This window comes from Mastomys coucha, unplaced genomic scaffold (assembly GCF_008632895.1).
Source record: "Mastomys coucha isolate ucsf_1 unplaced genomic scaffold, UCSF_Mcou_1 pScaffold23, whole genome shotgun sequence".
NCBI classification, from domain to species: domain Eukaryota; kingdom Metazoa; phylum Chordata; class Mammalia; order Rodentia; family Muridae; genus Mastomys; species Mastomys coucha.
The window spans coordinates 65,896,219-65,909,736 of NW_022196906.1; the positions used below are offsets into that span (position 1 = coordinate 65,896,219).

At 46.3% G+C, this 13,518-nt stretch overlaps 1 protein-coding gene across 1 annotated transcript in view; it reads left to right on the forward strand.

Annotated features, from left to right (window-relative positions):
• Positions 1 to 7,659, forward strand: part of Aldh1a2 (aldehyde dehydrogenase 1 family member A2) — a 78,637-nt gene extending 70,978 nt beyond the window's left edge. Inside the window, exons 13-14 of the mRNA XM_031344587.1 lie at positions 5,342 to 5,430; positions 6,996 to 7,659. Coding sequence (XP_031200447.1) covers positions 5,342 to 5,414 — 73 coding nt within the window. The 3' untranslated portion in view covers positions 5,415 to 5,430; positions 6,996 to 7,659. The remainder of the gene's footprint in view (positions 1 to 5,341; positions 5,431 to 6,995) is intronic.
• Positions 7,660 to 13,518: the final 5,859 nt, after the last annotated feature.

Sequence of the window (13,518 nt, forward strand, 5' to 3'; positions counted from 1 at the left end):
TGGCTTTGTGCTAACTGCTTTCCTCACATTATCCTAGCTGATTTCTGCAGTGATATAGATGTACTTCCCTTAACATGCAGATGACCCAGCTAAAAGAGCTCAGCAGTAGAGTGCTCAAAACTTATCCCATCTCACAGCTAGGATGTGTCAGGTCTGACCTTCAAGTCTAATAGATAGATGTCTTATGACAATCAGCCATGGAAGCTTAGGGGCCAAGAACAGAGATTCTTCTGAACAGGCTTCAAAACTAGCACACTTGTCCTGAGATGCTGGTGACCTGTAAAAACAGGGCCATAGCAGAAGTAAACTAGACAAGAGACTCAATGCAGACTTCAGTATAAATTGATTGGTTTTGAGTGACATTCACTGAATGAGTCGTAGCCTGGGGCTCCCTCATCTGACACCCTTATTTAAAAGTCCAGCTATCTCTCTGTTGAAAGGAGTGGCTCTATTTTCCAAATCCTGTGGCTCACAAGAAAGAACACTATCCATACCCCTTCCTCCCACCATTACTGAATGACTTTCTAAAAGCAAAGAGTTGGTTCACAATCTAAACATGCACAGCAAAGCACTGGTCTTGGTCTGTGGGAACTGCAGCACATTAGGGCTCTTAGACTGCTGTTGGCTAAGTGAAATGTACAACACTGCAGGGACCCGAGGGTCCCCAGGAGAGACTCTCTAAGTGAAGGAGAAGCTCAGGAATGAGGGAGATGGTGGTGACAGTCTGGGCAGTGTTCACCGTGTCTTGTACAGGGCTTTGGATTGGCCTACTAAGGAGGGGAGAGGTAGAGAATATTCTTTTGAGCTTGGAGGGCAAAGCAAGATAGTAGTGGGGAGCCGTGAGCAGAAGCACTCTGGTAAAGGTAGGGATGCTGTCTGTGGGATGTGCAGGGACCCCATTAAACATGAAGAGGGGATCCACAGGCTTCCCAGACTGCAGTTGGTGCCTTCTAGCCTCTCGGCAGTGAACTGTCTGTGTGGAACAGCTCCGAGGCTAAGAGTCGTTTGTTAAAGTCATGTTGCTTAGATGCAGATCTTGGCTCTGCTGCTTCCTAGCTCTCTAACATTCAGTCTTCCTAAGCTTTGGTGTCCTTCTCTTGTGGGAAATATTAAAAAGGTGCTGGCACGTTCCCAAGCTAGAAATAGTTCTAGTACCTGCCTAGGAGTGTTGCTTTGTGGGTGTGTTAGGATTAAGTAGATACATGGGTAGGAGTGGTGCCTGGAAAGCCTTCAGAGAAAGAAGCTGCCAGTTGTGATCAGAGAGAAGGCTGCTGGGAGGGTGGCTCTCCTTAAGTTCCTTAAGGGACATTACTTCCCAAAGTATAGCCGTGTTCCTCCCTCCCAGCCATGGCACCAGCTCTTCTACCCTCCCATGCACCTGGCCTTGCTCTCCACACTTGTCTTCCAGCCAGCACTGGAACCCACCTGGAACTCTGTTCTCACCGGAGCTTCTACTCTGTCCGCTGCCTAAAGCCTTCCTGCACACAGGACCTCTCGGCTCGCATATGGCCCTAACTCTCTGCCCCCACTCCTGAGGCTGCATTCCACTTGCTCTCTCATTTCCTGCCTCTGTGGCTGTCCTCCCCAGTCTCTCTGAAGTGTCCGGACAGTCACTGGTCCTGGGAACACTCTCCTCATTCATTGTTTTGCTACAGATCATTAACACGGTGACTCACCAGTATAAAGTAAGCTTGTAATAACTGCCTGTGGGTAATGGAGTCCCATCCCATGCTCCCCTGCCCATGCTCATCAGAAGCAGGCTCTGATGGATTCAGACTTTTGATGATACGCGAGTCTGGTCTCTCCCCAGAAGAAATGTCCCTTTGCCAGGAAGTTGTTTGGGGGCACAGTTTAGCTCTGTGAAACCATATATAACAATGGCCAAGAAAACCTGAAGAGCAGTTTCTCTCTACATAGAGGCATGTTGGTGATATGGCCCTCCCCCTGCAGTTACAAAATAGTGATGGATGGTACTCTGATGAGACTGATTGCATTTCACCTGAGTCAAGGTTTCTCAACCTTTTTTCTATTTGTGATCCCTTTTGCCTCAGAAAAATTTGAAACCCTCAGTATGTAGGTATGCTAAATAAGTATATAATCCAAGTATTTCCTGATAATCATAAAGAAATATCTTATAAAATAATTATTTGGAATATATAATTATACTATTTGTTAAAAGATAATGACACTTTGCATATTAATGAGCTTGGCACGCTTGTCTATTTTCATAGAAAGGACTAAATTTCCTGGATATTTGATGCTATAGGACAAAGAGCATCTTCAACACTTTCAGAGCTGAGAGCACTGCTCTACATAAATATGGACTGCCAAGTAGCAGGAGCATGTTTAGTGCCATCTCAGAAATTATTTGAAATTATATCCTAATCCAAAGTCAAAATTTATTTGACAAATGTTTACCAAACTCCAGTAGCAAATTTTAAAATCAAGCATTCTAACAATACAGTCTAATGATGTACTCACTTGCCACTTACAGGCTGAGGAAGGGGAGAGGAAATACTAAAAGCCTTTATTTTCCATAATAAAAAATTGTGTTTCTATAAGGAAACTTGTCTGCCCAATATGCATGTGTTTCATAGCACAATCCTGGCCTCATAACAGCAGTCTGAACCTGAGTGGAGATGTCAAGTTGGTAGAGAACATGATGGCATGCACATTATTAAGTGCATGTTTTGTGTTCAGACCAAGCAGTCACACATGAAGCCACAGATGTGACACAGACAAGCAAAGCCTGAAATACCACAGATAGGTTATAGATTTGATTTTGAATTACTCTTTGGTCACTGAGTATGCAGAAACCCCTCACTGTTGCCAACCTTTTCATGATGCTGTTCGCTACACAAATTCCTACTGGCCACAGTTGAAGACGCTGCAATGGAAATAACCTAGTTCTCAGTCTCCACTTGCTCCCAAAACATGTTGTCTCTGTTTTAATGAGTACTGGAAATACTTTAAGTTCAAGAACCTGCTCTGCCTTCCATCTAATGTGATAGGCTCCAGAAAACCTACTTAACCTTCCCTTTGGAAGGCTTCTTTGCCTAGCATCCCAGAGCCTCCATCTCCACACCCACATGGTGCAGAGAAGGCACCCTTCCAGAAACAAGCTCCAAGGAAGGCTGACTACCCAGCCTCAGTTTCTCCCTGAAGCTGCAAGAGGGCTGCCCGCTACATATTATCTGATGTGCCCTCCCCCTTGTGCCCAGGTCAGAGGCTAGAGGAGTGCTCATCAGTGCCTGACCAAAAGCTTCCATCCACTGTCTGTCCTTCTGTTCCTGCCTCATTTCAGTCTCTGCATGAAAGGCAGGGAAATACAAGCTACAACATCATGCTGAACTAAAGGGATGGAGAGAGCTATGGACAGTAACATCTTAGACAACAAGGATTAGGACTGCAAGAGTGAGAACAGTGTTGAGATGCTGTGCAACCAAGCTTCTCAAATCATATTCACACACACACACACACACACACACACACACACACACACACACACAGACACACACATGTGCATATGTGCATGCATGCACACAGCATGTGTGTGATCAGAAGGCATCTATGGTCTGAGGGGTTGGGATTGTGAAATATGCTCATGTTAGGACCCACTGTCAGAGACTGGTTGAGTAGATCTGGGCTAGAGCCCAGGATCTTCATGTTCTAATAAGCCTCTGGAATGATGCTGGTGCAGCTGCTGTGGGGACCTCATTCAGAAAATTGTTGCACCAAGCCCAATAGAAGCACAGGAAATACACACCAAACAGAAATCCAAGGATTCCTAAAATGGTTTTCTGGGTGCCACTAAAAATCTAACATTTCCCATTTCTTCACCTCAGTGACTTAGTCTGCTGAGAAGCAGGCCGGAGCTTCTCGAGGTCTCTGTGCCCTGTGGCAATGTGCAGTGACAGCAGTGGGCGCCCAGGTGGAGGTGCTCCAGGAAGGGCCTGTCTCTTGAGCAGCGAGGGTCTGTCTTGTTAACTATGCATCTAGAAGTCCCACAGACTTGAACTGTAGTGCAAATATTTGAGAGAAAGACCTTAATATGGTGAAGTTGCTGAAGAATCTAAACTATAAATTGTTTAGAGTCCCTTGAAGAGTCTTCTCAAAGAGTGGGCAGAATGACCACCTCTGCCCTTCTTCATCCCACCCCAGACCTACAGAAACAGAAATTTTGGTGTGGGGAGGGTCAAAGCCCACAGTGTAGTCATGTTCCTTGGGTGGTAACCGTATATGTATGCTGGGGCTCAGGAACTGCCACAAGGGAGGTGACAGGACACCAAGAGGAGAAGGATAGCCCAGTGGCTATCAGACAGCTGTTAGAAGAGCCATTGTTTGCCTGTCCACTGACTCCAGGATTCTGTTTCTGCCCCATGATGCCCCTGTTACCCAACTCTGAGGCCTCTCACCAGCCCTCCTTGATACTCTGGGCACATGGCAGCCCTTTGACTATAGATTTAAGATACCTCCTTTGCCTCCAACCAGTCTATGTATCTATATTCCTGCCAGAGAATGGGCAAGGACCCTCCAAATAGTAAGGCTACCCATGGCTTCACATATACAAACATGGTAGGAGCCAATGGGCACAGTTAAATGCAGCCATAGTGACATGTTTCTGATTGTATAGATGCCTCCCTCTGTATTTCTCACAGCTTCGAGATCATAGTCTCCAAGACAGTATGCTTCAGGGTCTGCCCAAGTGCATGCATGAGGAAATGGAAGGCAGTGAGTGACCTCACAGCCACTAGCAGGCACAACATGTCCTGATGAGGAAACACATTCTGAATTGCCTTAGGACAGGAAAAAATCCAGAGAAATCTAGAGTAAGCTGGTAATAGACACCCAGGGGTTAGATAGAGTCAGTGAGAATATGGCCTAATGAGACCCAGTTTACTCATCTTGAATGGCCCAGACAGTGACAATGTGCTTGCAGAGCTTACTTTGTTGACTGTTGTATCCCAGGAGGCCCTTGTCAACTTGGGTGTGGTACCCAGAGGAGCTACTGGCAATGCTGTTGGAGCTGTGTGTAGGGCCATGGGATCCCAAAAGGAAAAGAATGGGCCATTGCTCTAGGTATTACTCATACAATCCAGCTGTAGGAACTGTGTCATCTGTGGCCCACTGGTGCAGAAGACAGCTTTCTCACTCATCTTTCACATACAGACACAATTCTGAGTGGCCCACCTTCCAATAGAGACAGTAGAACTCACAACAGAACTGTAGAGCCCCATGACTTGCTCATAGTTGACAGCTTCACCCTCTCAAGGGTACCACCACAGCTCAGGCACAATCCCCTGGAACATCAATGTCTGAATCTGCTCATTATTTGTTTCAGGGGTGAGTTTGGCTTACGGGAGTATTCAGAAGTAAAGACGGTGACGGTGAAGATCCCCCAGAAGAACTCCTAAGAGGCCGAGGCTGAAGGTGAAGGCACTGCTGAGTCCCTGCTTTCTTTGTAGAGCCCAGCTCTTCAGAGTTGAGCCCAGCCTTTCTCTAAATATTGGCTTGATGACATAGCAGGCAGATCTCAGCACCTTTGACCCAGGCCAGCATGGTAGGGTTTAGAGACACTATGGAAGGAATCACCTTCATGATACCAAATACTGGGGGCATGGCAGCAGTAGGGGAGCACTTGACGCAGCCAGTGTTGCTGTGAGGGGCGTGGGATGCAGTAAGGGAGCTGCAGCAATCGATGCCTTTGTCACAGAGCTTTCCTAGAGGAAAGGTTGTCTTGGCACTGTCTTCATTTTCCTCCTTCCAGTTCCTGCCCAGTCCTCACTCCTCCCTCTTCCAGGGAGACCTCAGCTGAGCTCATTTAGGGCAGATGTTTGGGCCGGGAACAATTTTCCAAGGTTTTGCAGCCAAATTACCATTTCATGTTATCCATTTCTTCAAAGCAAAACATGAAATGGTTTTAGTTAGAGCCAGGGCAAACTAAAAATGCCAGGAGCTGGTACACTGCAGATGTCCTAAGTGTGGGGATGTAGTGTAGTTCTTTGCCGACTTCCATAAATAACATAGCAAAAAGAAGATGTGGATGAGGAGGTTGGAGATTATCTTGTGTCATTTGCAGCTTCTGAGTTTGCTGCAGTTTGGTGTGTGTGTGTGTGTGTGTGTGTGCGCGCGCGCGCGCGCGCGCGTAGATCAGTGAGTGGTTCTCAACCTGTGGGTCATGACCCACAATTAGTTGGGGAGGTATCTCATGACCCTTTCATAGGGGTCACCTGAGACCATTGGAAAACACAGATATTTACATTGAGATTCATGAGAGTAGCAGAGTTACAGTTATGAAGTAGGAACAAGAATGCCTTTATGATTAGGGTCACTACAACTATGTTAAAGAATCTTTATGAGGAACTGTGTGTATTAAAGGGTCACAGCATTAGGAAGGTTGAGAGGCGCTGGCATAGATGTCCTAAGATGGTGATGGAGGTCACAGGTTAGCAAATGTAGTTTACAGTTCCTGAACTTACTGCATGGTTTAGAGAGCCAGAGTCTCTCTGTCACCCTGAGTCTCCCTTCCTCCCACCCTTCCCCATTCCCTCTCCCTCTCTCCTTTCCATTCCTTCCCATTCCCTTCCCTTCTCCATTTGTGTGTGTGTGTGTGTGTGTGTGTGTGTGTGTGTGATTCTTGATTATTCTAGAATAAATAAAGAACCACAGTCCTTGTTTTCGTTGATGAGTGAGATATTTCCCAAAGTTCATCTTAGGACCAACTAAAACAGCCCAGGTAGACTCAGGAAGCTGATGATGCCAGAGACCTTGCAAAACTGACTGTTTCCAAGGCTGGCTGACAAGTCTTGAGAAGTGAGTTACTCCTGGAGTCAGGACCACAGCCTCTTCTGCATCCTTGTCCCCACTGGGCCAGCGCCTGCTGTTTCAATGCTATGGCTATCCTGGCTCACTGTGCCTAGATCACCTGCCTGAAATCTGCTGTCAATGCATTTGAAAAGTGTGGGCCAGCCTGATGATTCCCTTCTCTATTGCAGAGCACCAGTGTGCCAAGACTGCCACGGTTCACCCAGCCTCCTCCGTCATACCCTGTGCCCCCCTCCCCCCATCCATTCACCACTCTTGCCTCACAACAAGTGAACTTCAGCCTGCAGAGAGGGAGGTGTGAAGCAAGCCTGACTCTCCTTCTCTCCAGCCCCACCCCTCCCTCTGCCTTCCCATGAACCCCATTTGGTGTGGGCAGCACTGGCTTCCTTCCTTTCTCTCCCGAGCTGCCAAATTGAAGCCAGTCTCTAACCTGGGTGAATACCATTTATTTAAAAATGCCAAACACAACCTAGGTATAGAATATGGTCATGTATCTATAGCCTTCTCTATTTAATGGTTTTCTGCTTTCTAACCAAACCAGTTTTCAGTTTTCTATTTATAACCTGCCTGTCCACGATGTTTTTAAGCAAGCTCTCTGTACTGTTACTGACAAATGAGGACAACGCACTCGGCAGACAGAGCCCTGACACTGGCTTTGAGTCCTTCCAGCAGGCGCCCTGTTTTTCCTACAGTGTACCCATGTGAACACAGGATTAACCAGCTAGCTCCCTTCAACCCACAGTATAGAATGTGAAAATGAAGATTTATGACTTTTAATTTACTTCAAAAGAAACCTCATGCTAGCAATAAAGCATTTATATTGTGTACACCTCGGGACTGTTTGTGTTTGTGAGTCTGTCCCACTGAGCCCATTTTTGTCTTTACTTCTTAGCTGGGAGTTTTGGCGGGGGTGTGTTCTTACGTGACTGAGCAGAAGTCTGAGAGGGTATTTTATAGAATATATTAAGGTTAAACAAACAAACTTGTGCTCTGACACTACTTAAAACTCGTGTGTTTACAGTTTTCTGCAGCACATAAAATACAGGCATATGTGGAACTTCAGATTTCAGAAAGAAACCTCAAAGGAATCCGTTACGTGCATTCACAAGCCCTGAGCTCACCATCAGGGTTCCTGCTGCTGGGCATTTCCCAGTAGCTTTACTCACTTACCAGAGGGGAAGTAAACTCAAAGGCTGATGAGCTGATGAGATATGTCTGCAGCTGTACGTGGGACTGCACTGTTGGCTACAGCCTACTGACATTCTCTGCTCTCAAAGAGTCCAGCCTTTACTTATAAAAGGTTTGAAATTTTTATGTCATTTGTCCTGTGTGTGTGTGTGTGTGTGTGTGTGTGTGTGTGTGTGTGTGTGCGTGTGCATGTGCATGCATGCTTGTATGGGAGTGGAAATGCACATGGCCAGATTATGGGTGGAGGTCTGAGGACCACTTGCAGGGGTTGTTTTTTTTTTTCCTTCCACCATGGGTCTGTGGGATCACAGGTCATCAGACATATGTGACAAGCGCTTTTGCCCACTGAGCTGTAATCAGCCTCAAAATGGAGCTTTCAGAGAATGGTTCCCACACTTAGGATCCACACATCCCTCACTCCCAACTCTTGGAATCCCTACCTAGGTTCTGGATAAAGAGACAAAGGGTGAACCAATGAATCTGCCCAAAACAAACCTGATTGTGGGCAGAGATGCTCTGCTGTGTATTTGCTGTCATCCTTCACAGGAACACATGGAATTTACAGAATCAGATGTAAGGCAAGGCTCCTATGAATCAAACCTACACTGAGTAGATGAAGCAAGAAAAGGGCCTAAGGTAATGAATCCTGTAGAACACCATTTCTCTCTCTCTCTCTCTCTCTCTCTCTCTCTCTCTCTCTCTCTCTCTCTCTCTCTCTCTCTCTCTCGTGTGTGTGTTGTAATGAATGAGGTTAATGTAAGAGAGAAGTCTTGATGGAAGCAAACACCTACAGAGACAGAGGTGGGACAAAACTTGGCAAGACTAATAGATGGGTTGACCAGGCAGGTCCAACATGATGGCAGACCCAGCCAGAGGCTCTGGAAGATGGTTTCCTATAGACTGACAGCAGCAGAAGTCAGAGAAAGGGACAGTCTGACCCAAGCCAAGACTAGTGTGGGTCATGAGGATGGAGAGGAAGGGAAGGAAAGAAGCTGCCAGCACTGGAATGAATCTGAAACAAGGTGACAATTGCTGTTTCAGAGTCACATCAAATGGGAGAGATGGACACCACCCTAGAAACTGAAACAGATCAAAGTTGTGGGATGAGATCTTGACTTAGGGGCTTTGGACATGGACATTGCAGTTGATCCAGAGATAAGCAGACAGAACTTCAGTGCACGTATTGGAGAGAAGGGGTTGGAATTTGTTTGGGTGACCCTCTATAGCCTAATTTTGAAGGACCGACACCAGGTATACACAGCATGAAACAAGGGCCAGGGAGGAAGCACTCAGTGCAGTGGCCAGAGGCTGTGGCCAGAAAAGCAGCATGTGAGGAAAGCCTGCTTTCCTCAGATGGTCACCATGTCAGACACTGACAAAGGTGATGAGATATAACAGGGAAGCTGGTTATACCCATTGCCTTACAGATCTTATGACATAAAGTAACTTGGCCGACGGTGACTTTACCATCTCATGAGCCCCTTCCCAAGGGGCTACAGCTTTCTTACTTTTCTCCATCCCAGTCTGGCAACTTTGCCCATGACAGTAGCTGAGTGCCAGTGTGGCAGACTGAATGGAACAGTGCTATGTCAGAGAAGGTTAGAAGGTAGATAAGAAGGAACTAGAAAGATGGATCAGTGAAGTGCTTGTCTCATAAGCATGAAGCCCTGAGCTCTCTGGTATAGTGGCATGGACCATGTGTGGAAACATTACCAGAAATTGCTGCTCTAAGTGGCCAACAAGAAGGAACTGGAGTAAATTAAGCATCAGTTAGACACATCTGTCTGTAATCACAGAAGGTGTTTTCCTAGGGCCCCAGAAATCTTGCCTTTGGCTGCAGGTGTGGTAGGGCCTGGAGAACTGTCCAGCCAGGAGTGCTGGAGTTGGTCTGCTCCAAACACTGAACCTGAGGCCACAAATGCATCTCTAAACACAGACCAAGGAGACCATGCTGAAAAGAAAGTAAGCCATCTGGTGTAACCAACAGATCTCTAATTTGACTTAAGATCTTCTCAATGAGAGGAAAACACTTCCAGGTCCTGGGAATCTACCCAGGGCTAGTGAAGTGGATCTTGGAGGAGAACCTACAATCAGCTGTCTTCAAAGCCAGCATAGTCCCTAACCACATTCTATGTATTTGTCCTTACTCCGCAGGTAAGTGTAATCCTCGCCCTTCATCAAGGAAACCTCTTGCAATAAAGACTTGTAGAAAACCACAACCAATCAAAATGTAGAGTTGTGGAGTCCAGTCCCAACTGACAACATCTGTAACTCAACTCTTGCACCTGAGGCTCAGGGATCATTGCAGAAGAGGGATTGGAAAGGCTGTAAGAACCAGAGGAATAGAGTTTGCTGTAAGATTGTGTCTCCTAGGCTTATCCAAAGCTGTACTTATAAAGCCTCACCAACTGTCTGCCTAAAAGAACTGAACTAATATGACATCAATAAACATGATAACATGGTTGGGAGGAAGCCCAAGAGACCTCGGCATTGCACAAAGAACTACAGGCAGCTAAAGATCATGGAGAACAGGAGAAGAGACTTTCCCAGGGAAGAACACATTGATTGGTTTCCTAATATCAAATAGTCAGCCCTGAAAGCCTACATACAAGTAGAATTATGCAGACTGAAAAGATTCAAACATACACACAAACACTGGGCATACACACACACACACACACACACACACACACACACACACTATAAGAAATTAAGCACAGCCCACTTGATAATACCAATTTCTTGAATTAAGGAAGGTCAAAACTTGAGTTTGAGACACAAGGAGTCCCCAAGGCCTGAGGCTCTAGAGTGTTTAAGTCCTGCAACAGTGGCCTGGCCAGACATTTGCCACATAGACAGATGGCCAAAGGAAACCTCATCCAAGCAACTTCACGTCAAAGGCTGCCAGACAAACTGACCTTCCTCTCAATATGGCCCAGAAGCAGGTGAGAGCTTGAGAGGTTGTCAGGAGGAAAAGGGCCTGATTTCAGGGGGATTTCTCCCTGCTCCCCCTCTAGCCTGTCCACCAGTGACAGTCACAGGACACTCAGAGTGGTACAGACAGCTCTGACAGAGCCTGCAGGTCCTGCAATGACCCTAAAGTGTGTCTGAACAATGCGTAGAACACAGAGGGCCCAAACCTGTGTGACAATCAAACCATCATCCGTCCGCTTTGTCCTCTCACTGGGTGAAGTACTCAGAAGAGGTCTGGCCTCCTGACAAGCTCCTCTCAACCAAGATTTCCCCTGAGGAAAAGTACTTTGGAGAGCCAGGATGTCCATGTCATCCTTATGGCTGGCTGAGGCACCACGAAGTCTGACGTCCTATGGACTGGCAGATCTTACTTTCTGGAGCTGTTTGGAGCTGTCTGTCCTGCATGTCTTGGGCCAACTGAAGTTGCTTCTTCCCTTTGTTCCTCTGTGGGCAGGCCAGGTAGTAATGATAATCAAAATCTGTGGGGGAGGAGGTGGAAGCCCTTGGAAAAAAAGGTTCTAAGTGGTAATTGAAGACAACTGGATGAGAGCCTCTCCTATTTCTTCCCTCTTGTGTGTGTATGTGTTCATGTGTATGCAGGTGCCCATGTGTACACAGGTGCCCATGTACCTGTGTGTGTACATATAGAGCCCAGAGGACAATTGTAGGCATCATTCTTTAGAGGTTTCCCACCTCTTTTATTTTTTAGACAAGTTCTCTTATTTGCCTGGAACCCACCAATTCCATCTGGTTGTCTGGCCAGTGGGTTCATTTGTCTCACAGCTTTTTATGTAAGATCTGGGATCAAACTGGGGTCCTCATGCTTACAAGGTGAACACTTTAACAACCCAACCATCTCCCCTGTCTCCCTCTCTGTTTAGAGAAGCACTTGTGGGCTCATAGTCAGTGTTCTGAGGAGCGTAAAGGCCAGACCAACTCCAGCACTTCTGGCTGGACCTGAGAGTCCTCTAGGGCCTGCTACACCTGCAGCTAAAGGCAGGGGTTCTGTGATCCCAGACAGGTGTGTCCAATGTATGGACTGATGCTCAATTTACCCCAGGTCCTTCATGTTGGCCTCTTATGGTGACAATTCTCATTACTCCCCTGGAAGTGGATGCATAGTAAGAAGCAGGAGCCCATGGTGCTTAGCTAAGAAGAGCTTGGAAAAGCCAAAGGGAGGTTTCTGTTATTGTTTGTACAATAACAGAAACCTCGCTCTCCATTGGCCATGCATGAACTATAGAGGATCTGTGTGTAATGCAATAAAACCAAGATGCTGTGTTAATACAGCTAACTCAGGCTCCCGGGTGGTCCTGAGGGAAGTGTGATGCCTACCAGTACTCAGACAGGAAGTGCTCTCCACTCCTAGCCCTGAGCTACCTATGCCTGCCCAGGAAGAGTGAGTGAACAGGCAGGTTGTCTGTCAACATAAGGGGAGCAGTGAAGGAGGTAGATAAATGAGACTATCACGTGTCACTTAGCTTCAGTTTGTTGTTGTCGTTGCTCATATTTGACACACTCTAATTCCATAGAGGAGAACAATGTACAAAAGAAAATGATTCTAAAGGGCCAGCATCTAGTCAGGTGCCGTTGAAAACCCAGCTATCTGAATGTTTCATTTCCTTACCTCTGAAATGGGATGATGAAATGATACACCTTCCTCACCTGTTCTGGGATGGTTTGAGATCACTCATGTTCATGCGATACTTGGCCCCATTTTTAAAGCTCAACCAAACAAACAACACAGCCAATGAAAAGTCTCCATCCCTAGAGCTGTAGTTCTGAGGAAGTGGCTGATTTCACATTTTCTTGTGTAGAAAGCCTTTGGTGATCACATGTTAGATATTTCTGTATCAGATATTTACACTATAATTCATAACAGTAGCAAGATTACAGTTACAAAGTAGCAATGGAACAATTTTACAGTCGGGGGTCACCAAGCACAATGAGGAACTATATTAAAAAGTTGCAGAATTAGGAATCATGAAAGTTCTTATGAAGGAGATTGGATTCCTCCAGAGGAGAAATTTGAAAAAGACTCTCCTGGGCTGGAGAGATGGCTCAGCAGTGAAGAGCATGTACTGCTCTTCCAGAGAATCAGAGTTCAATTCCCAGCACTGATGTTGAGCAGCTCACACATGATGGCACATGAGCACACATGTATGCACAAACACATACACACAGACATATGTAGACACACACACACACACACCTTAACTCCAGCTCCAGGGCATCTGATGCCTTCTTCAGGCCTTCACAGGTAGACACAGATGGCACATGAGCACACACATATGCAGGCACACACACACACACAAACACACACACACACACACACACACACACACACACACAAACCTCTGTTGCTTGTTCGGTTTCATTCCCATATAAATCTGATATTCTTGCAAACCAAATAAAAGGCTTGCCCATAAGACTCATAGATAACCTTTAAAAATTTAGGATAAGCTGGGAGGTGGTGGCACACGCCTTTAATCCCAGCACTTGGGAGGCAGAGGCGGGCAGATTTCTGAGTTC